Genomic DNA, 22,522 nt, shown 5'->3' on the forward strand with positions numbered 1-22,522 from the left:
TTATTATCATTTTGATTTCAGTTTTCTCATTACATGTTTTCTATTTTTAGAAATTGGTTGTGGGATTTAATTGTGTTGCATTTTGATTTTTTTATTGTTTTGGTATTGCTAAAAGCTTGGCACATTTTACCTTAAGTTCAGCCTGTCTGCCATGTGCAGCCGCTACCAGGGGTTGAGCCCAAGATTATTTATTGAACTTGTTTGTTGGACCTGAGTGCATTTTGGTCCTGTGAGCTGTTTTCTTACAAACAGTGAGAGGAATAAACTAAATTAGAGAAAGAATGAAAGAAAGAAAAAGAAATAATACAAAAAGAAAGAAGGAAGGACAAGGCAGAAATAAGAAGTGGAAATAGGAAACAAGAGAAAGAGAAAAGCAAGAGAAAAGCAAGGAGAATAAGGCAACACAGAAAAGGAAAAAGAGGGAAAAAATTAAAAAAACAGTGAAATGCGGAGAAACTGAGAAAAGGTGAAAAGAAGAAGAGAAAGAAAAAGTGAGGAAATGTATAAAAGGTACTACAGCAAGAAAGAGATAAACAGCGGAACAAAAAATAGCATGGTTCAGAGAAAAAAGGCAAAGCTGAAGAAAGAGGAGAAAAAAGTAGATGGAGTAGATAATGAAGAAGAGAAAGAAAGGTGTAGAGATAAATAGACAGGATGAAAGAAAAGAATGATAGACAGAATGAGCTAGAAACTGGGAGAAAAGTAAAAGAAAGGAAGGAAAGAAAGAAAAAGTAATGGGAGAAGTATTATAACAGAAGAAAAGAAAGAAAGATTGAGAGAAGGAAGGAGACAAAAAATAAGATGATAGAATTCAAGAAAGAGAAAAAGAAAGGGGAGGAAGCTGCAGAGATACAAAGAAAGAATTAAAGAGGAGCAGAAAGAAGAACGTAAAAAAGAAGCAGAAAAGGGACAAAAAAGGATGGAAAATGAGAGAAGCAGAAGAAGAAAGGAGAAATGGCAGAAACAGAGAAAGATAGCTAAAGAGAACTAACGACAAAAAAATTGAAAAATAAAGCGAATGAAATAGAGAATGACTACAAGATGCAATTAAGGGTGAAAGTAGTACGAAAGGAAAGATGTACTAAAAAAAGAGATAGGCGAAAAGAAAGAAGGAAATATATGGAGTGAAAGGAAAAAGATAGGAGAGAAATACGACAAGAAAGAAGGAGGGGAAGAAAGGAAAGAAGAACAATAAAACAGAGAAGTGAGGAGAGAAATAAAGAAAGAATGAATCAAAGAAAAGAAGACATTTTGAGAGTAGGGCAGAGTGCATTGTCCTGCACAGTCAGCTACCAAGGCCACACAAAAATGGCCATTCTTTTGAAGTGCTACTTGGGAGCTTGGTAGTTGCATATTCTCAAACCAACTGACAGACAATGTGTGAACTACTTAGAGACAGCCTGTGAGCTATTGATACCTTGGTACTTTCACCAGCAATTGTTATACATATGTAACCACAATTTTATTGTGTCAGCATTCCTCAAGAACCACAGAAGTCTTTACTTTCACAGAACTGATTCATTCCCAAACTGATGAAAGTTCATCCCTATATTGTCCTATGAAAGACGGTATGTAAACTAAAGTGGTTGTTTTGGTCTTGAGCTCAACTGGCAGATATTTATTGTACACAAAAGTGTGATCCAAATGGGAGCCATTTTGTAATCTATTTTCAGTCTTTACCATAAATTCATAGTTTGTAGTACCTACTAGACCATATAAGTAGCTATGATGCACGGGTGGCCAATCTTTGGAAAGAAGGAAGCCTGCACCACTGTGGAAGTCCCCACATTCCATTTCTCTCCATATGGACCCCTTCCTCAACACCCAAATCTAATAGGGTCATGAATACTTAAATGGAGTATGGGTTTCAGTGCAATGTACAAAAAAAGTCATAGATGATATGCATTTTGCAAAAACAGAGGCCATGCATCAGATCCCATTGTTACGTTCATCACTCCAAGTGAGGGAATACTATTGGGCCATGTGGGTATGTATATGTGTAATTTATAAAGTGCTTACCTTGCTAACAAGAAACAGAGCGCTTTAAAACAAGGATACAGTGCAGCATTAAGATGAGATGGGGTGCTAGATGGTATTTACAGGGAGGTTGATGGTTGCCTCTGGGCAGGAGGGTGGCAAGGGAGAAGATGACTGCATTGCCAGAATGAGAAGTGGTTGCAAAGAGGGAAGTGATGGAAGTGCATTGTGTACTGGGTTGGAAGTTAGGGGATGGGTGTGGTTGGAGTTTGTGCAGGGATGGTATTTAAGAGAGGGCAGAAGGAGCTGCACCCAAGGGAAAGGATGGAAAGGCTGATATTTGCATGTCTTGAAGTGCACAATCCTATATAAAGTGCAATTCAGATATATGACAGTGTCTATGTATTAGTTCACAAATGCATAAAGCTATTCTGTTAGCTGGATATTTTGAAGTAGAAAAATTATGTAAATGGACACAATCGATACCCTCACCTATACTATCCACTCTGTCTGGTGCCGCCAACAGAAATGCCCAGTGCCTCAACGAATGGCTCACCTTCTACACCAACAGACTCGTTCCCCTCAACTGATACACAGTCACTCTCAGGAACTCCAAGAGACACTGCAGACCGCTGGAAAGAAAGTGGCGATCTTCTCAAAAGCCCACAGGCAGGAGCACCTACAAGAATGCACTCAGATCCCACCACCACGAGCTGAGAGAGGCCAAGAAGAGGGCTATGTCCTAGAGAATCGGACCCAGCAACACAAACCTAAAGAAATCTTCACTATTGTCAAAGAATTCACCCACGCCACAGCCACATACAAAGCCATCACCCCATCGCAGGACCTCTGCAATGAACTCTCAGACTTCTTCCACAACAACATCTCCAACTTATACAGCCCTCCTCCTATACCCTTCCCTCATGCACCTCATGAATCAACTGCAGTAGCAAAACATCTTTCCAACTGGACCCCTTTCACCACCGAAGAAACCACTACAATCATCACATCCACCCACCAGGTGCCCCCATGGATCCAGTGCCACACCGACTTTTCAACCTTGGCAGTATCAAGATAAGCTCAGTACTACAGTCCATCATCAACTCATAGATCACCACAGCCACATTTCTGGATGCCTGGAAACACACAGATGTCACCCCCTCCTCTAGAAACCATCCGCAGAGCCAAAAGTCCGCAGCAACTATCAACCCATCTCTCTGATCCCTTCCCCGGAAATTTTTGGGAAAAAGCAATCAACTGTCAACTGTCCCGCAACATCAAACATCATAAACTCCTTGACAAATCACATACAACCAAACACAAAGCTAGCGGTGGCCCTCTAGAACAGCACCGGATTTGAAAATTACCCAATGTAAGTTATGGTGATATAATCCAATCACCGCAAGTGTGCAAACTTGGTAGACACCCGCCAGCACAATGTCGTTCCAAAAACTGGAAAATACATGTACAATCACCAAACCAAATGCACCACTTTTAAAACTGTAAGTTAAATCAAATTCAAATTCATAAGCAGTTTTTATGTTTTTACAAAAGATTCACTTTTATTCTTTGATAATTTTTACACTTTAAAAGTCAAAGTTTTCCAGAACAGCCGGAACAGCCGACGCGTTTCGTCCACCAAAGGACTTCTTCAGGGCAAAAAGGGTTATTCAGTGTGACGTGAAAGGTATCTCCATAAATTATTCTTGATCTTGTGATATCCTCACAATTGCCAACGTCCACAGTAATGAGATTCAAGGTCAATATATTTCATATCAGAAATACAAATGTCAAAAATGGCAAAGCCAATTAATGTATGGAAGAAATCACGTCCAATTAGGAACGGACAGTAAAGGCCAGTCAGACTTGAGTATCGTCCAATTAGTTAGGCGTATGTAGAAAAGTGAAGATACCAGAATTCGTATCTCCAAGGAGGGTCAAACATCCACCCATCCCATCAGGCAGACGTGATTTCTTCCATACATTAATTGGCTTTGCCATTTTTGACATTTGTATTTCTGATATGAAATATATTGACCTTGAATCTCATTACTGTGGACGTTGGCAATTGTGAGGATATCACAAGATCAAGAATAATTTATGGAGATACCTTTCACGTCACACTGAATAACCCTTTTTGCCCTGAAGAAGTCCTTTGGTGGACGAAACGCGTCGGCTGTTCCGGCTGTCCTTGACAAATCACAATCAGGATTTTGCAGCAACCATAGCACCAAGACAGCCTGTAGTATTTCCCCTTCTGGGCTCACTTTGGTTCTCCCTTGGTTGCTATTTTTTGCAGCTTTAGACTGCCTTTGCTTAGCATAGCCACACATAAAACATCTGTTTTTGTGACATGATATTATTTTAGAATTACGCTTCACATATTATTTGTTATTCAGTGACGCTTCTTGGGATTCAGTATGAACGTTCCGTACAAGGTCAAACAACATGGTGTACTGTTTTCTTATGCCCGGTCAGCCAAATCTCCTAATGTTTTAGACACAAGACAGCAGCACAGCTGCAGTTTTTTAACACAATAGTACTTATCATATAAACTGTGTCTCAGCCCTTGGAGAGCAGAGGGGAGAAATCCAGCAGAGAGACCAGTCTTGGAATGGAGGCAGCAGCCTTGCGTATACTGAGTTTACAGCTATGAGGCAGACCACCTAACTACACATAACAGGCGCGGCATTCGGCGCTTATCCTAGAAAAAACTAATATATTCCTGTGCTCACATAGTGAGGGTAGGTCTAGATAGATATATTACTTGCCATGGTCAAGTTGTTCATTATTTACGGCCTGCTTGTAATGTTGATTACTTTGCTTAGTTGTATCTGTTTATTAATCGCAGCATACCTCCTTCAAAATAGACTATGTTAGTTTCAATAAATATATTGTAAACTTCCTTTGTGACTTTCTTCAGTTTACTATGGACATGCATAAGTGAGAATGAAAGGCGATGATCTGCTTCCACGGTTCCCTTGGAGACTGAGGTTTGTGTGCTAGGTTTGCTGAAATCACCTGCTACTCTAGAAAGGTTAGGAGTTCAAGTGAGGCACTGTGAGTTAGTCGGATTTGGGCCCGCAACAGGTCCTCATCGCTGCAACGGACGACATAGGCACTATCATGAACCAAGGACACGCCGCATCCATTATTTTTCTCAACCTCTCTGCTGATTTCAACACAGTCTCTCACCACACACTCATCAGCAGACTCAATGACGCAGTAATCCAAAGACCAGCCCTGCAATGGATGTTCTTCTTTCTGTCCGAAAGGACACAACGTGTTAGGCTACTTCTATTCATTCTGAACTCAAAGACATCATGTGCAGGATACCACAGGGATCATCCCTCAGTCCCATCCTCTTCAACATTTACTTTGTGCCACTTGCAAAAATCACCCTTTCCCAGGGTCTCAGCATTCTATTGTATGACGATGACACATAACTCATCCTGACCCACTTAGAAGACTCCATCAACACCAAAAACAACTTTAAATGTTGCATGACGAAGTTGCCACCTAGATTTACATCAACTACCTGAAGCTCAATGCTGAGATTTTCATACCCAATTACTCCCCCTGGGACATCACTTAGTGGCCCAACGAATTTCGAGCCACTCCGACTCCCATCGATCGGGCTCGAAACCTGGGCATTATCCTGGACACCAAAATCTCCATGAGCCCCAAAGACAATGCTGTCACATCCACCTGCTTCAACATCCTCCACATGCTCAGAAAAATCTTCAAATGGCTCCCCCTAGACACCAGAAAGACAGTCATCCAGGCTTTGATCACAAGCAGCTTAGACTACGGCAATGCCCTCTACTACGGAGTACCCACCACCTCACACACAAGCTGCAAACAATTCAAAATGCCACCACATGACTGGTTCTCAAGCTTCTCACCTGCATCCACATTACACCTCACCTTCGGGAACTCTACTTGTTTACTGTCCAGAAACGCTGCCACTTCAAGATACTCACCCTCTCTTTAAAGGCAATGCATCAGAATGGACCCGTATACCTCAACCGTCATCTGCACTTCCACCAGCCAAACCACGATCTCTAAGCTGCCTCACACACATTTGCAGAAGTAGGGCAGGAGGCCGCTCATTCACCTATCGAGCAGCAAAGACCTGGAATTCCCTCCACAAGGACTACAGAACAGACAACACATTCACAAGATTCCACAAGAAACTGAACACCTGGCTCTTCAACTGATGCCCCGGACCTTCCCCTACTCAGCGCTTAGAGACCCTCATGGGTGATAAGTCCACACTCTACAAATCCTTTTATATTACATTAAACAATACAATCTCCAAACAAATTGAATTATTTCACATATGTTTCTTTTAACGGTGTGGGAGCGGATGTCCAACTATTTAAAACTGAATCCCTTCGTTTTAGTTTGGCTTGTCCACAAAGATAGAGAGTACCTGTGTACTGGTGCCTGATTGTATTGTATGTTTGCTCCTCTGAAGCCATAAATATTGAATGGATACCCTCTATGCTTAACCTCTCTGCATTTGTAGGCCAAAAGATGAGTTTAAAAAAACAGCATCATTCATAGAAAAGTAAACCGGTCTAAATAAGGAATGCAATAAAATGATAAAGAAGTTATAATGGTTGTTCCTGTAGAAAAATAAACATAGTACCCTGCTCTAGGAGGCATCAAGATGCATTAAGGGATGTTGTATTTCCCAGGAAGGCAAAAGTCCCTTTCAATCAATTGATAAAACGTACAGCGCTGCGGATTAGTTTTGATTGGATCCCATCGGTACTTATGCATGCAGTAGGCATCCTGATTGCAGTCGCTCTGCAGGATGAAGTAGTGACATGAAAATGCATCACATGAAGTTCTCATATACCAACACATGAAAAGCTTTTCATAAACAGCAAGGTTTGTGATTATGCAATCAATCATACATGCATTGTGCCTTCATCATGTTCAATGTTTTTTTAAATTTATTTCGTTCAATTTGAAGATGAAATAACAGTCCAATCTTTTTGTTTCCTAGTTATGTATTGCACTGACCCAGGAGAAGTGGAGCATTCCACCCGGCTGATATCCGACCCCGTACTTCTCGTAGGAACAACAATTCAGTATACATGTAACCCGGGGTTCGTCCTAGAAGGAAGCTCCCTGCTCACTTGTTACAGCAGAGAGACGGGTACTCCGATCTGGACGTCAAGGATTCCCCACTGTGTTTGTAAGTTTCTTGTGCTTACCTTTCATGCTTATCAGTACTGTCAGATGCCTGCTTTGTAATAATGAAGGATATTAGCAGAACTGTATACATGTTTGCTAGCTTTAAGCAGCAATAACATAAAAACTATAGGCCTGTTTTAGAGTTTGGCCAATAGGGCACTCACAAAAGGGACAAAGTAGGCTGTCCACCAAACTCTCAGTCTGCCCACCCTTTTGAAAATTGGGTGGACTGTCAACGGTTCACCTGTTGGCTCTGCCAACGGCCTGTCGAAGTGATGGCCATCAGCGCAGGAGCATTACACAGCCCGCCCTATTTAGGGAGGACCGTTTGATGTCCTTTTTTTCTGTCCGTCACTAGCGTTGACCATGGAATAATTCATTAGTTATTTGTTTTTCAAAAACAAACTCCTACTTTAGTAGTTTTTCAAAAACGAAACCTTTGGCAGATGGCCGTCAAACTTGACAGAGGTCATTCACCAAACTTTTGGTGCCTTCGGTGAACCGCTGTGACTGGAGCGCCTCTGCGGGTACAGAGAGCACTGTTGGGCTGGAGGTGAGCTCTAAATATGGTGCCTTTCTGTCTGGCAGAGTGCTGCAACTAAACAAGGTGGTTCTACTCAATGTGATATAGAAATATATTTTTGTATTTTATTATTTTAAATAGTGAATAAACAAATAAAGCAGTGCCTTCCGTGATTTCAGATAAAGGCACTTGATGTTTTTTTAAAATACCCCTCACACACTATGAATTCCCATAGTGTCATGCTTCATCATGGGGGTCTTCCCGTCCCTCTACGGGGCGGGGCGTGCTTCAACCAATAGATATATGGGAGCACTGTTGTTAGGTGAAGGAAGAAAAACTATGTGTAAAGTGATGGTGAGTGAGATAGGGTTAGTGAGTGAAATATGCAAAAAATTAAAAATCCTCTAGCTAGTGGAAAAAACAAACTTTATTAAATTCCCTAGCTGAGAATGGTTAAAAAATGGGGTTGCGTAGGGGGTGTATACCAATTAGATACTCCCTACTGGGTCAACATGTTTCGTAAGCAGGCCCCACTGCTTTACTCATCAGGACCAAAAATATATATATGTCCCTACTACACTCAAGAAATATGGATAGGGTAGTATGCCTATTCACTAGTTTTAAGTCCTCCCAAGTTGGGGAATTTCACAGGTACATTGACCTTCCTTGATTGAAATGGCGTTGCTTCGTTATCTGTAAACATAAAAAGGTGAATGAAAAACGACCCTTGAGTTGTTCATATAGCCACATCTTCATACTCTGCATATTACTGCTAGCTGAAAAGGAAATCGTGATATATTTTTCTTTTCAATGGTTCTTAGTACACCCATTATTCTGGCTTTTATTTAGCCAGCACATGTGTTTACACATTTGCAATCCTTCCAATTTTTTGCCATGTAACGTGATATATTTTTCTGTGGATCAATGCTGGGTATTCTTACACCAGCCGATTCCCAAAGACCAAGATGCAATAAGCAAAGTATACTGTGTTCTTTCATTCCGAGAAGATAGCACACACACACACATACACCTACTTTCATTAAAAAAAAAAAAAAACTCGTTAAAATGATAGCCATCTGACTCTGTTTTTGTAAAGAGAAGTTGCTTTGTACACTGTTAGCTTGTGCGAGATCACAATTAAACACGTGTTGTCATCCATGCTGTATTCCACAAACTCGTTATAGCCTGATTCACATAACGAAAAAATATACATACTTCATTGCGGATAATTATCCGATCTCATGAGCTTGCATCGGAGAAAGGGGGAACTTCTACCAATCACTGTAGATAAGATAAACTGTGTTTTAGAAGAGTGATTGTCAAAAGAATGAAGTGGTTGTTACTATCGCCGGAGCGTGAGAGGGAATAGATTCAGTGATGCCTTTTTTAAAGACTTAGGCTAGTCGTACTTACATTTTGGTGAATCTTTCCTCACCTCAGCTTTCCACCGTGCTGCTCCGTTCAGCGCCTTCTCAGTACTGAGGTGTATTTCAATCTAAGCTATTCCCCGGAAGAGGCGCGTAAAATGGGAAAATAAGCTAGTGCGCGACCCGTTTCCAAAATGGCCTCCCGTATTTGGGATGTTTGTTGTCCTAATATATACTCACTTCCTGTTAAGATTCTATCGTTCGTGCCAGATTCAAAAGCCGGTTTTACTCTAATGAACATACACTTGTGTTATGTAATATCCAGCTGAAATGTTTATTTTTAGAACAGGTAGCGAAATTACTGGGGGCATTTTTCATTTAAAGAAACTATTGAACTTTCAACAGTTCGTTTTGCTTGAAATGGGGAGTCAATCAATGTGCAAGAATGAGAGATCAGGATGTATCCTTTTGGGTATTCATAGTTACGCTACATGATTGTCTAGAAGTGGCATTCTCAAGGTCATTTTTTTTTTTTTTTATTTATTTTTTTTTTTTTTTAAAAACAGACTGTTCAGGTAAAGAAGTTCTTAATGCTAGACTGGGAAAATAGAGTTGTTTATTAATTAGGATCTTCTTATAGTTGGCCCCAGGGGATGTCATCGTTCAATCCATTGACATTAGTTTTCAGACGGAACACCCATCGTTGCTCTTTTTCCAACAGGTATTTCTCATTTGATATCTGTTCAATAACAGTCCAAGATATATCTTCTGGTTTATGGCCAGATTCGAGAAAATGTGATGACATTTTCGTTGTTCCTCTCTTACATTTTATATTGCTCTTATGTTCGCCAATCCTGACTTTTACTGGTCTGGTCGTCATGCCTATGTATTCAAGCCTGCATGGACACAAAATGAGGTATACTACATTGCTACTATTGCAGGAAGTGAATTTTCTCTGTTCCCATTTTGTACCATTTTGGAAAATGATTTCCTTACTTTTTTTGGTAAGTGGGCATACTTTGCATTTGCCGCATGGGTGGTGCCCGTGTATACTTGCCATTGCAGTTGATTGTTGTGTATTTTCAATTTTGCGTGGTCTTGTGTGTACGATCATATCTCGAATGCTCTTTCCTCTTCTATGTGAGAAGACTGGCTTTGGTAGACTCAGATCTGCACTGTTCAAGATACGCCAATGTTTGTTGATGATCTTGGTGACCTGATTGGAATTGGTGTTGTATGTCGTAATGCAGAATGGTCTTCTTTCTTCCTCGGGTTTACGATTGGTGGGTTCAAGGAGACTTTCCCTGCAGTTATTGCGAGCTCTTTTGTAGGCCTTCTCTATGATTTTTTTAGGATACTGCCTTTTTTCAAGTTTGTCGGTGAGAGCTTTTGATTGAATTTTGAAATTGCTGACTTCTGTACAATTTCGTCGGAGTCTCAAAAATTGTCCATAAGGAAGATTATCACGCAGATGTCTAGGGTGAAAGCTTTTGTACAAAAGGAGACAATTCTTAGATGTTGTTTTGAAATGGGTGGTGGTCATGAGTCTGCCATCCTTTGGCGATATATTGAGGTCAAGGAATACCAATTCTTTGTTGGAAATGGTGCTGGTAAATTTCAGGAAATTGTCTTGGAGATTTAACCACGTAATAAAACTTTTAGCGGTGCTCTCGTCACCTTCCCAAATGATCAAGATGTCGTCTATATACCGCTTCCAGGTGTTGATATGCTTGAAAAAAGGATTGCTTTGATGTAAAATCTTGGTGGTCTCAAGATGATGCACATAGAGACCAGCTATGCTGGGAGCAAAAACGCTCCCCATGCTGGTCCCGTGCTTCTGGAGGTAGAGTGTACCCTTATACTCAAAAAAGTTCTCTCTTAGAGCTAGACTACAGCACTCCATGACGACATTTCTAGGGGTTTGATATTCCCAATCAACATCGAAGAGAACTTCTTCGATAATGTCCAAAGTCTCGGTGTGGGGGAGACTCGTGTATAAACTTTCTACATCACAACTGATAAGTAGTTGTTGTTGTGGATTAAAAAGGAGATCTTCCAATAATATCAGGACATCTTTGGTGTCTCTCAAGTAAGTGGATGTTTTTTGCACCATAGGTCTTAGGTATGCATCTGCAAATTTCGAGACAGGTTCCAAAATTGATCCTATTCCCGATACAATCGGACGACCTGGGGGATTCTCCAATTTCTTATGTATCTTTGGGATGGTATAAAAGTATGGTGTTATTGGGGATTCTTGAACTAAAAAGTCCCCCTCTTTTCTCGTTATCCATCCGTGAGCAAAAGCTTCTTCTACCAAGTTCTTTATTTTGGTTTTGATTTTTCCTGTGGGGTCTTGGTTTAAGACCTCGTAATTTCTCCTGTCTTGAAGCAGTCGTCTGCATTCGTTGTCATATTGTTCCATTGTTTGTAAAACAATAGCTCCTCCCTTATCCGCAGGTTTTATCACCAAATCGTCGTTGTTACTTAATTCTTGTATTGCATGTCTTTCTTCTTTTGTTATATTTTGAAAAGTCTTGTTTGTTGTGTTATCAAGATTTTCCAGATCTTTCATGACTGCTTTTTCGAAAGCAAGTAATTCAATTGGAAGAGTGCAGTTTAGTGGTGTGAAACTGGATTTCGGTTTTAAGCCTGTATCTCCTTCAGATGAGGAGGAAGGTTCTTTGTCTTTGAAGAAGACTTGCAATTTCAATCTCCTCATGAACTCTTGTATTTCTTTGCATAGAAGAAATTTATACATATTTGACGTTGGTACGAAACCCAGGCCTTTTTCCAAAACTGAGATTTGTTCCGGGGTTAGCTGTATGTCGGTTAGATTCACGACAAGGTTCATTTCTTGCTCGTGGTTGCTCTTGTCATGCTCCTGGTTGATACTCTTGTTTGATCCTCGTCTCTCGGGGTCCAATGGACGTTGTTTCCTCTCCGATTTCTTCCCCTGTTTCTCCCTTGGCGAGGTCCTAAAAAATGAGGCTGTTCAAAATATGGAAAATCTTGAGGTGGGTAACCCCATGGGGGATATGCTCCCTGTGGAGGTGGAAAGGGAGGTTGTCCAAAGAACTGTGGTGAATACATTGGTGGCCCTTGGAAATGTCCCCATCCTCTAGCTCTTTGTTGGTTGGGATATCTGTAGTTATTTCTTGGTCCTTGGAATCTCGGATTTCTTCCTCTACTTGACCCATGATGAAGCATGACACTATGGGAATTCATAGTGTGTGAGGGGTATTTTAAAAAAACATCAAGTGCCTTTATCTGAAATCACGGAAGGCACTGCTTTATTTGTTTATTCACTATTTAAAATAATAAAATACAAAAATATATTTCTATATCACATTGAGTAGAACCACCTTGTTTAGTTGTAGTCTGACATAGGAGGAAGGTTCTACCAGAAATCCTCTTCACTCCCTCTCTTTGTTAAAATTTGGCAGAGTGCTGGACAGAATGTCCCCTGGCACCCTGATGAATAGTGATAAAAATGCCAAACGCTCATGCAGGCCCGTTACGCTCATTGGAATAAGGTTTTTTAGTCATATTTTAGCTCACTAGTTCTGAAGATAAATACTGTCACAAGAAGCTGAGAAGTATGTGTTCATAAAATTCCACTTGATAGGATTTGCAAAGCATGGAAGCGCATTACAACGAAAAGGTCCCAAACCAGGAGATAGGATGCTGACACCTATACCTCATGGGTTTAGTAGATAGCTTCGACACGGTCAACCATGATACACTTCTTACCCGTCTAGACGAAGCCGGAGTGCATTCGTCGGCCCGATCATTGTTTGCCTCCTATCTGTCCAACAGAACGTTTACAGTAGAGCTTGGGGAAGCAAAATCACAACCTTTCAGCTCGCCATGTGGTGTACCTCAGGGGTCATCTCTAAGCCCCACTCTTTTTAATCTGTATGTTGAGCCCCTAGCTGCAATCATTAGGAACTGTGGGTTTCTACCTGTCTCGTACGCTGACGACACCCAAATAGTGGTGTCGATTAAAAATAATGTCAGTGAAACAGCAGAAAAATTTCAAAACTGCATGAGACAAGTCAATCAGTGGATGCAGAATAATTGTCTACAGTTAAATGGAGACAAAAGTGAAGTTATGTTGCTAGGTACTGATATGGAAACCTGGCCCCTGGAGTGGTGGCCGCTCAATTTAGGCCACTGCCCACTACCAGTAAATAAACTGAAAAATCTGGGTTTTATACTAGACAACAAACTGACTTTTGAAGCCCAGTCCAACAAACTGCCATCAACCACGTGGTACATTTTGAAAGTAATAAGGAAGCTCCTGCCTTTCATCCCCTTAGATTCTCGTAAAACGGTGATAACAGTCCTGGCTTTATCCAGGCTTGACTACGGAAATGCTCTGTATGTAGGGATGCAGGCTCAGCACCTAGCTAAACTACAACGCCTGCAAAACGCAGCAGCAAGACTGATTCTTGACATTCCCAGGTCTGAGCCGATTACACACAAACTAAGATCTCTACACTGGCTTCCAATAGACAAAAGAATAGAGTTTAAATCTGTTTGCCTGGCCTATAAGGCCTTGCATGGGAGTGGATCTCAGTTTCTAAAAACTCATTTACAACTATATGAGCCTTCCCGGAATCTCCGCTCTAGCCAAGCAAAACTAATCCAGATCCCAAGATTCAAACAGGTCAGGTGGGGGGGGAGAAGCTTTCTGCTACACGCAGCAAGGGCCTGGAATCTCCTCCCAATCACAATCAAAAACATTCCCTCTATCCTGTCATTCAGGAAAGAGGTAAAAACCTGGCTGTTTACCTCCATTTAGACCCAGCCGTGACATTTCTCCTGTAGTTCCTTGTCTCTGTACAGCGCCATGACACCCATGGGCATGCGTGCGCTCTATAAATTTTTAATCAAATCATAGCCGGAAAGAAATGAGCTATAGCATATTTTTACAAGGCACGTTCATTAATACTAGCCCTTGTGTACGTTCCACCTTGAAGACTACTGCCTTGAACTTCAAATCATTCCTGTATTCAACTGAAATCAAGAGTAGTATGGACACTGTTTGGTGAAAATATATAGTCTCTTTTTCACTGGTATTTCACACGGCCTTTTTATTTCAAATTGCTCGGTTTTTGACTGTAGCGTTTCCACCAATTTGGGTAGGTGGCTAGCCAGACAGCACCAGGGAAGAAGTACTACTCCTTTCAGAGGCTCCCTATCTAGGACACAGGTATTCCTAGTCTCCTGTTAAGTACACAAAAAGAGCTTGTGAACGTGGGGGTTCATGAACACCAAATCAGGTCTTAGGGATTTACATTCGGAATACGCCTATGAATGAAAGCAGGCAATTGACGTCACTTATCTTTTAGTGGTGTGAAAGCCCCATCGTAAGTCGGCAGGGCTACCATCCCTAAAACAAGCATTGGCATAGCCAATAGGTCTCGCCTTTGGGACCTTATAAGTGTTTAGCCATGCAACAGTTGATGTTGTTGAACCAAGGATATTGTGCTGGATAACTAAACACTTATAAGGTCCCAAAGGCGAGACCTATTGGCTATGCCAATGCTTGTGTTTACGTGTCTTCGCGTGAGCGAAATGGCAGGTGGCATTTTGGAATGTTCTGTGAAACAGCGTCATTCGAAGATACACTAAAACAGTAACTTATGGCGCTAGAACAAAATATTCATAGCAAATATATTTCAGGACCGACCTGTGCAATATTCAGCCTGTGCATTACTGTAGAGGAGCGAATTAAGAATAAATAAAACTAGAAGTCTAAAATCGGTCAATATTATAAAAAGCACAGGTGGCCAGGGAAGACGAACCTCACATTTTTTTCACATCTGGCCAGGCCTTCCCTTACATCCAGTGGAAGATGCGTCAGAGCCGAGGAGCCGAGCCTCGGCAGTGTGAACACAATGAGGCAGCTTTCTTCTTGAATATTGCACATGTTCAGAGCTGCAGCTGCCTGCTTTGGCTTACAGAGTGCATTCGTGAACACCAGGCGCGTATATTCCATGGTGAATTACTCCGATGCCTCGGCTTCAATAGAGTCACTGCGAGCATTAAGAAGCGGCGGTTGTTAATCAACAAATGCCGCAAACCAACTGTGAGCCACCTGCTGACAGCATACAAGGGCGCGTGTAAAGCGAGCACAATTCAGAGAAATGCGTTGACTGAGTGACTTCAGCGCCCCCTGCCGGCATCTGGATAATCTGCAAGCGAGGACATCGAATTATTCCGGCTAGGCCAACTCAGTTTTACGTCCTTTCGGTATCCTTAAACTACAATATCCTCAAATTAGCTTATAGTACAGTTGTTGTACGGTACACAGAATCGACACAAGCAATGAAAATAAGTGGGACATAAAAAAATATATTAGCAAAGCAAATAGGTTTGTCGGGTTCCCTCGAATGCTGACCAAACAAGCATTGGCCGCGCGACGTGGGTGGAAAAAGTGAAAGCTCCAGATGGCGCCCCGGGTGCTGAAAGCTGTTGGCTGCGTGCGTGAACGCAAGCGCTAGGCCGTGTGGCACCACTTTGAAAACCCGTACACTAAAGGTCTCAGCCAGTCCAGCGCAAGCGCTGGATCAGGCGAGACCTAAACAACAGTTCCCCACCTCATTTACACTCAGCTTAATTGCCAGGTTTTCTACAGTCGCTTAGCCGTCAGAACCCTTGGACCTACAGCTCATCAATGAATGACTATATAAAGGTCGGTCTATTTAGGAATGGCCTGTCGTTTTCCCTGGTATGGTTAGCCACACAAGACATGGTGGTTCCAGGCAGGAAACAGCAGAAATGTCTTCGGAGGGAGAAAACTTCCTGCATGTTGAGGACATTTATTTTTTGTTTCTCACAAAAAAAACCTGTTTTAGAAGTTTTGTTTTTGGGAAAGAAAAACATTGTCAAGCCAGTCACCATGACATGACTCCAGCGAAGTACCACAAATAGTCCTCGGCCAGGTCGTTGGCGGAGTGACTTCCCATACTCCTAAGCATAGCAAACATCACCTGGGAGCAGCTGCGGTCGGTAGTAGGAGTAACTGCAGGGCGGTGACGTGGGGAGAGGGAGGGGCAGGGTGGGGTGTAGTAAACTATGGATTACGGAGGTTTACAGGTAAATTAACATATAAATTAATAAAACGAATTTCGTTGCGTGCACTGCATCGCATTTGACGATGCAGTGCACACAACGAAATTCGTTTTATTAATTGATATGTTAACTTACCTGTAAACGTCCGTAATCCATAGTTTACTACCCCCCACCCTGCCCCTCCCCCTCCCCACGTCACCGCCCTGCAGTTACTCCTACTACCAACCGCGGCTGCCTGGGAGATCACTATATCTCATTTTTTTGAAGACCAAGATTTTTCTTTCGTTCATTCATTCCATACCTCCGCAATCTGATCACTGTCTTGTGGTTTTAATCCATAGGATGCATCTGTGTTTTTATGTTCAAGCCCCATAATAACTGGCAACATGATAACCATTGATACTTCTAATCACCTAAGTGGGTTATTACCTATATCACAATAGTATGTTTCACATCAAAGGGAGGTGAGAGGTTCTTCGTAGCGTGCAATGTTCTAAAACCAGATATAACAACAACTTCAGCAAGATCTGTACCACACAAAACTCTAAAAACCTGCTAATGCCACAACAGTGTCCTCTAAAATCAAGAAACTTATTACAGGTGATTTAAATCCTATCCACTGAATACAAAAGCAATACATGGACACTTTCCTTCCTTTTTCCTTGTGCTGTGTCCTTGCTGTTAGAAGGGCCGAGGGTAAACAAGCACACAACGACATAAGCAGATCTCCACAGAAACCTCCAAGTTTAATAAACAAACGTTCTATAATTTTTTTCTCTTTTGCATGATTATGGTTTGTGAATATTTTATGAACAAGATTGCCCTTGTTGCTGTTTGCATGTACTTTCAAATGGCATCATGCACCCTGTGGAACTAGAGCATGAGCCATAAATGTTCTTTCACTAGAGCAATCTTTTTAAACTTTAATCGATATTTTATCTTGGATTGTCTGCTGTTAAAAGTGGTGATTTGCTATTGCCATCAGGTCTTAAACATTTAATGTGATGTTCTTGGCTAGAGATTACAAATGGGTTTAAGAGAGGGGTGAAGCAGTTTACGCATGCGAGATACTCTACACGGTCACAACTGCCATGTGTTCCCACTCCCAGAGTTCCTGGGTGCAGAAACACCGGACTCTTTTTTACTGGCTGGAAATCTGGCTAGTAAAATCACATGCAGATTGGACAGGGACTCTAAATGCAAGTGCATGACTGGCTTCCTAGGGCTTGAGTGAGCATCACCCCCCCCCCCCCCCCCCCCGCCATCACACAGCCTGCCCCTCCCACTCACATAGGTCCCCTTCTCCCTTTTACCACCTACTACAGGTGGTAAATACAAGCAGAATTGTCCCTAGGATGGGAAAACCGCAGGCAGAAAAGGCCAAGTAATTCCAGTTTTGAATGTTATTCCTTATTTTGGTAACAAATGCTCATAATTACACCATGAAGGGGTACTGCAGTTACTGGGTCTAGAGTCAGAGATTTCTGCTGGTAAATGTACCATGCAACTTGTAATTTAAGCCATAGTGTATAAAGGTCGTGTGGATTCTGTTCAGGGTATTTGCATGGTATAAAAGTGAAGCAAATCTTCAACATTGTAATGGCAGTATGCAAACTAAAGTTCCTATTATTTCACAAAATGTAATATTATCAGGTAAATTTTGCTAACAAGCGGTCTTTTGATCTGATTTTAGGGTGAACAAATCTTTATTAAATATATGCCATTATAGGAGCACTTTAGTTGACTGTCACAAATGATAGGTTTACGGATGTATGTTTTTGCAGCTGAAGAATCACTTGCGTGCGACAATCCTGGGTTACCTGAAAATGGCTACCAAATCCTTTACAAGAGACTTTATCTGCCAGGGGAGTCCCTCACATTCATGTGCTATGAAGGCTTTGAGCTTATGGGAGAAGTTACTATTAAATGCATCTTGGGACAACCATCACACTGGAGTGGACCACTGCCCATGTGTAAAGGTAGACAATTATTTTTCTTAAGCAATGTATGTTTGAGCATCAGTTGACAGAAAATAAGAAGATACTGAGTATATTTGTATTATACCTTCTTGGGTTCAACTTATGTATGGTTTACTAGCATTTGTTTTAACTTTGTTATCAATAGTATTCACAGCCGGTAAGAGTGGTAAGGCGGTGGGGCCGGATGAGGGGGGATTTCGACAGACAACGACGAGGGAAAATTAATTATCTATTTAATTTTCCCTCAAGGTCGTCTGTCGAATCCCCCCCAACCGCCCTCTGCCCCACCGCTCTTACCTGCACGGGCCGCGGCTAAGTATTCTTAGTAAAAAGGTTGGTATTCGATATTTTCCATCTGTTGTGTAGTTACATAACCCTTACTAAGGGACTATCAAGCAAGAGGAAATCCCTCTCAAGCAAATACAGTTCATAGCCCTCTTTTCCAGGGATTCACACATTAAAGAGTTTTAAAACAAATGTACATGCTCAGGACTGGCTTAGGAATCAAAAGCTACCCTGCAAGTCACGGAACATTAGTCTGAAAAAGGTGTAAATATATAATCCCAAAAAAGGTAATGGTAGCATAGATTCCTCAATAACTTTAATTTCTGCAGTAGGCTTCTCACTGCCACACTGCCATGTTGTAAGCGGTGTAGATGTCATTGTTTTTCGTCAATGTCGATCTGCCCCCTTAGCTGGTGGTCAATTACTTTTTTAACTGTGATTGAGCTTACCCCTGATGGACCGCACCTCACACCCAACAAAAGGTGTTGTCTGAACCTATTCTGTTATGATCACTTTGCTCATTGAGAACTTGTTGGATTCACTCCAAGGTCGAACTGAGTTCCCTGAGGTTCCTGTCCACACTTCCAATATTTGTAGACAGATGCAATAGTTTTATAACTACATGCTGAATGGCCAGGGTGAGGTAGAGGTCTGGTGGTCATCAGAGAGGTTTGCAAATATGTCAACTTTGACATTCAATACTAGGGATTCCTTACCTTGGGCGGGTCTGAATCCTGACTGATGGCCACCGAGTAGCCTGTTTCCATCTGTATATACCAGCAATTATCTTAATGTATATCAAAACACCGTTTTTATTATTCACATTTTTAAGTAGAGTTAACTTTGGAAAACATTGTTTCTTGATTTAATTAGTTGTGGTCACCTTTTCTTTTCCATTGGCACTCGAGTTTGTCATTTCACATTGTGACATAGGCAGGTGGGATACTGCTTTTTTGCTGTAAGTGTAACTGCATTAGTTATTGCAATATGTTTATTGGCCAGGGCAGCACTGGGAAACTAAAGGCAGCCTTGGCAGAAATGCTCAAACCAGCCCTGCCTTTTTCGTGCTATTGCTCTCTTTCCACCTATCCATTATCTCTCTATCCTTGGCTCCTGTCCCTCTCTTCTCCTTCTCTGACCACTTTCTTTCTAGCTTCCCTCTCTCTCTCTCTTGAAGCCTTCCCGTACCTGTTGCAATTAACCTTTGGGAGCTGGTGAAAGTGGCAGAGGCACTAGAAATGGCGTGAGGCTTTCAAATCATGGCTCCAAGGATTCCCGCCCACTGGTAAAAAGCCCTGTGGAAGAAAAGGCCTGTCCGGCCTGTAATTTTCTGGCTGTAAACCTCCATGCACACATTGACAGGATCATTGCACTGACAAAAGCTTTAGCCCGTCATCACCATGGCAATCATAACATTGAATCAGAAAGATAAGCCTATGCGTTGAGCCCCTACATTAAGCACTTTTTAAAAATGAGTTCACAGATGCAAAGCTATAATTTAGTGCATACGATTAATATATTTTTACCTGACATACGCCCAAACAGTTCATAGAGTCCATTTGATACTGTACATGTCAATGTTGTACTTTAAGGATTTTTAGCAATTTCATATATATTTTACTGGTACAACTCCTATCAAAATGTCTATGTTTTCTAAAGTTATTTGAGTTCTTGCCTCCGAGACTGCAAATATAATGAGCCCATTTACAGCTCAGCAGGTGGGCTGCCATCTTGTTATTGAAGATGGGGGTACTCCTATGCACCCTCCAAGGTGGATTACCTCCCACTAAAAGTACAGAGCTGGATTGTTGTGGCACAGGTTCTCACCTCAATGCAGAAACAACACTTTTTTCTAATCCGAAAGACTGGCTGACTGCCATGTTTTGGAAGCCAGCATACATTTCTTTTCATTTGCAGGAATAAATTGCCCAAGAAACAAAAAGCAATAACCCTGACTTGCAGAGGGTTGTCTACCCATGGATGATGACCATTGCTCGATATTCCTGCACAGGTCAACCATGGCTTGTATATTAACCCAGAAATGGAAAGGCAATTGGGTTACCAGGACATACATTTCTGATGGCAGAGAAAGGTGAGGCCTCACTGTCATAAACCTACTGGTTCGCCCACCTCTAAACGAGACAGTGGAACTGGAATTTAAGCGGGGTGTAAGGCCTGTGTATTTATACTGGCTTCCTACACCACCAAATGCTAAATTTCCCCTTACATCTTAAAAATGTATCTTGAATGGCTTATATCTAGCACTACATCATAGCACCTCAGAAAGGAAAAAGAGGTTGTATTGACCTGGACAAGATATAAGGAGTCCTCTTTCCACACAACAGGCAGGTACATTGCACCCCTAATCCGAGCTGGAAGCAAAGGTTGTAGGGGCCTCTCCCTGGTGCTTTGTTGTTGACTCAATATGCATTTCAGAGGTCCACAATAACATCAAGGAGAGAAATCACAACCCGGGCTCCAAGCCCACCAGGGAAACAGGGGAAGGCGGCCATAATAACAGACCAAGCACCACACAATCCCAAGTCAGTCCAACAGGGAGGACAGAGTACACAGATTGCCAGCAGAACTGGAGACCCACGTCTAGTGGGGTACGCGTAGTCAGCAAAAGTAGGAACACAATCCACATCTTTAACAAACTTCTAAGGGCCTGAATCTAAGTTATAACTCCCATTCAATGGCAGGAAGCACAAGGGAAGCATTTCCCACTGGAGATGGGAAAACATGACGTTTCTGGATAGGGGTAGTGATTTATAGCCACACCTGAGGGAGAGGTGTAAAAAAGAAATGTTTTTTAAGGGAGCGGGATTTCTTTTGGGTCTGGATATGCATCAGGATGTCAAAATGCATCTAAGTATAGAAAGGTTTAATAAAGACAGTATTCTTTATTACTGGATAATTACATTCAATTGATGTTAAACAAGTGTGCATGACTACCTGCACATCAGGAAGTGCTATATCCTGTATATAAAATCAGAAAACAGTAAAAGAAAGATGTCTGTGACAGATTAAAAAAAAAAGAAGCGTTGCTGTCCATCATTCTGTGATGGGATAAAAAACAGTTCAACAAAACAGGAATTCCATCTTTCCATAGTGAAAAAGGTTACTTACTGTTAGACCTGACAGCCTTAGAGCAGTCTTTCTCCAACTTTTTGCCTTCCTCCCTTCCTCCATTTTTCTGACCCCGTTTTTGCTGGCTTGAGGACTCTTCTCACTTTACCACTGCTGACCAGTGCTAAAGTGCTTGTGCTCTCTGCCCTAAACACAATAATTTTGGCTTAACCCCAATTGTCATATTTAATTTACTATTAAGTAGTAGTAAAGTGCACTGCATGTGCCCATGGCCTGAAAGTTAAATGCTACTGGTGGGCTTGTAGCACTCATTGTGCCACCCTCTTAAGTCACCCTCAAACCATGGCTCAGGCCTGCCATTGCAGAGCCTATACATACAGTTTTACACTGCCACTTTGACCTGGCATGGTAAACCTCTTGCCAGGCCTAAACCTTTCCTTTTTATACATATAATTCACCCCTAATGTAGGCCCTGTATTACTCACAGGGCAGGCTACAATGTATTTAAAAGGCAGGACATGTACTTTTAAGTTGTACATGTCTTGGTAGTGAAAAACTCCCAATTTCATTTTTTACTACTGCAAGGCGTATCTCTCCTATAGGATAGATAACTTTGGGGTTACCTTATTGCATCTTTTGAGTGTAATTCCCAATTGTAAAGAGATATACTTTTCAATGTTGGTGCCACTGGACTCACAATTTACAATCAGAACATATGGTGATGTTGAATTTAAGTTACTGTTTAGCAAATGCCACCTTTAAAAAGTTTAGAAAAGTCAAAACATCTAGCTGGTAAACCTAATAGACCAACTGATTTGTGAATTTGGTTTGAGTCTGTCTAAAAGTTAGCAGCCAACAAATGGTCAGCTAGATGTTTTGATTTTTCTAATATTTACTGTCCCAATCTAGCTGTCTGGTATGGGGCCCACCCCTTGCATTACTAATGCCTTTAGAAAGTTGGCATTTACTTCCTTTAGCAATTTGGTGCCCGCTGCCTTTCTCTTTTTAGTCTG

At 41.6% G+C, this 22,522-nt stretch overlaps 1 protein-coding gene across 2 annotated transcripts in view; it reads left to right on the plus strand.

The window, feature by feature from the left end:
- Positions 1–22,522, plus strand: part of SEZ6L (seizure related 6 homolog like) — a 1,319,356-nt gene that overhangs the window by 1,143,376 nt on the left and 153,458 nt on the right. For both annotated transcript variants that reach the window (XM_085633531.1, XM_085633532.1), the window contains exons 12-13: positions 6,995–7,186; positions 17,940–18,134. In XM_085633531.1, coding sequence (XP_085489657.1) covers positions 6,995–7,186; positions 17,940–18,134 — 387 coding nt within the window. The remainder of the gene's footprint in view (positions 1–6,994; positions 7,187–17,939; positions 18,135–22,522) is intronic.

Source organism: Triturus cristatus, chromosome 11, assembly GCF_964204655.1.
Source record: "Triturus cristatus chromosome 11, aTriCri1.1, whole genome shotgun sequence".
Taxonomy (NCBI): domain Eukaryota; kingdom Metazoa; phylum Chordata; class Amphibia; order Caudata; family Salamandridae; genus Triturus; species Triturus cristatus.